At 24.7% G+C, this 2,325-nt stretch overlaps 1 protein-coding gene across 1 annotated transcript; it reads left to right on the plus strand.

Moving 5' to 3' along the window:
• The first annotated feature begins 30 nt into the window (after nt 1-30).
• Chro.40080 (hypothetical protein) lies at nt 31-2,238 on the plus strand. The annotated part of the gene is made up of 1 exon (XM_660070.1): nt 31-2,238. One exon carries the CDS (start codon nt 31-33, stop codon nt 2,236-2,238), a length of 2,208 nt encoding a protein of 735 aa, XP_665162.1.
• Nucleotides 2,239-2,325: the final 87 nt, after the last annotated feature.

The raw sequence follows: 2,325 nt of genomic DNA on the forward strand, positions 1-2,325 counted from the left end.
TAATTGTAGATCAATGTACTTTGAGAAATTATGGTCTTTAAGATTATAAAATATATTTCTACAATACTAATATTTATTATTTTCGAAGCAGAATCTAACATTCAAAATTATGTTGAAAATAATGATTTAATTACTATTAACACACATTTGCGTAATGAAATTTCAGTTTTTGAACTTATAAAATTTGAGAATCAAAAATTCATACCAAAAAATGTGAATGTCGAATTTTACTGGGACAAATTCCAAGTCAATGATATATATAAACGAGTATGTTACTTTTATAGTCCTAAAAATACCCCAAAAATTCCAAAAAACCAACATGAAAACAATTACTCATATTCAATTGGAGGATTTAGTCTGTTCCAAGCAGCATTTTCAAGAGAACCTAATAGTTCAAAAGAGGTAGATATTAGAATGTTGGAAATAAGTAAAACATTACTTCGATTCTTTGATTATGAGTATGATCTATCTCGTCCAACAAATGATTCAAGTGCTGATATAAATATTTGGAGACATATTCACTATAATAAGATGAAATTGAGTAATTTAATAATACCAGGAAGAGGTTCTAGTAGGCTTTATATTAAGACCGAAACTAACTTAGCATATATAGGTAACTATTTTGGATATTTAAAAGTTAAATATGAAGACGAAGTTGAATTAAAAGCTGTAAAATTATCAATTAGTCCATCTCCTTTAAATCTGTTTATTTTAAAAGAAAACCAAGTATTTGAAGAATCCAATAATAAAGTAATAGTTATCGACTTTGTATTAAGAAATTATCTAGTTTTCAGAAATTTGAATACTTTTTTTCAACCTAAACTTGAAGGCTTTAATGAAAATTTATGTCAAATAAAAAATATACTTCAAAAAGAATCTCAAATAATAGAAATTAGACCAGGGGGACTTGAGAAGATTCAGATAATTTGCTCTATTGGAAGATTGAAACCAGAATTTATTAAAGACCTTTTACTAATTCAAATTAATAGTTTTTGGAGCAGTTCCAGTAGATATAAAACAACTTATAAATATAGTGAAATGATGAGACATGAAAGAAAATTTAATAGAGGATTATTTTTATCTGAATTTATAATGGACTATCCAATTTCTCCAGAATTTTTTAACTTTAAGATTGTTGGACAACGAGGATATTCAATAAATTATTTAAAAGAAAATGAGACAGGAATAATTAACTTTTATAATCCATTTAAAACAGATTTTCTTTCTTCACAATATTGGATAACTTTGGATTTGCTTCAAATATCTGAAAAGGTACTAAACTTAAGATATAATAAAATAATAATTGAAGTTGATAGTAAATTATCAGATTTCCTACATGTTACTTTTGATGATAATATTAGAGAAAAATCTTATGAACTAGATTCAATTACTGAAATGAATTCCCTTTTATTCTTAAAAATTAATTTGGGTTTTAACCCACAGACTTTAATTGATCAAGTATTTGTTACAAATGATAGGGAAAGTATGAAATTAAAAATTCCTATAAAAGTAAAGTTATTTGAGAATCATAAAGATATTTCTAATGACACAAATATCTTTGAAAGGATCTGGATCTTTAATTTTGATTTAGAGAGTGAAGCTGATGAATATATTATTAGAAATAATTTATTAGAAAACAAGATTAGACAACCCAGATTAATTGTGAGAGATTTGGATGAAAATATAAATTTGAACATTTTAAAAATCAAAAACTCAAAGGCAAAAGATTCTAAAAAAGTAGAAATAAACTTTTTAGAGAATAAAGAAAATAATTTTGTTCTAATTTCAAAAGTTTCAGCTCTTACAATGAAAAATTATGATATCGGTCAATTAACATTAAATTTTAAAGAACTAATAAATAGAAAAATATTCAAACTAAAGCAAAATGACTCGGCTATCAATAATTCAATAGAAGATTTGCCATATTTTATAGAAATAGGAAAAAATAAAAGGCTACAATTAGCTACAATGGCTAGTTGTGGTATAGTTGAATTAAACAAAAATGAAATAGATTTTGGAATAGTACCAGTAAGTTTATTTGGGAATCCAAAATTAACTCAGAAAATAGAAATGAAATTAAGAAGATTTGAAACAGGAAGAAAATGTGGTAACAAATTTTCAGTTGGGTTTAGCGTTTCAATTAATTTCAACTTAAGAGTAACGTGGAAAAAAAATCTTTATCCTTCAAGTAGCACTAGAATCATAAAAATTAACAAAACAAGATATAAAATTAGTTAAAGAATATATTTATGATTTTTATCTTGAAGATTCTGAAGTATTTTTACTTATTGTTGAACCTGATTTTAACAGTCCAGTAAATGTAGA

Source organism: Cryptosporidium hominis (genome assembly GCF_000006425.1).
Source record: "Cryptosporidium hominis TU502 chromosome 4 CHRO014032, whole genome shotgun sequence".
NCBI lineage: Eukaryota > Apicomplexa > Conoidasida > Eucoccidiorida > Cryptosporidiidae > Cryptosporidium > Cryptosporidium hominis.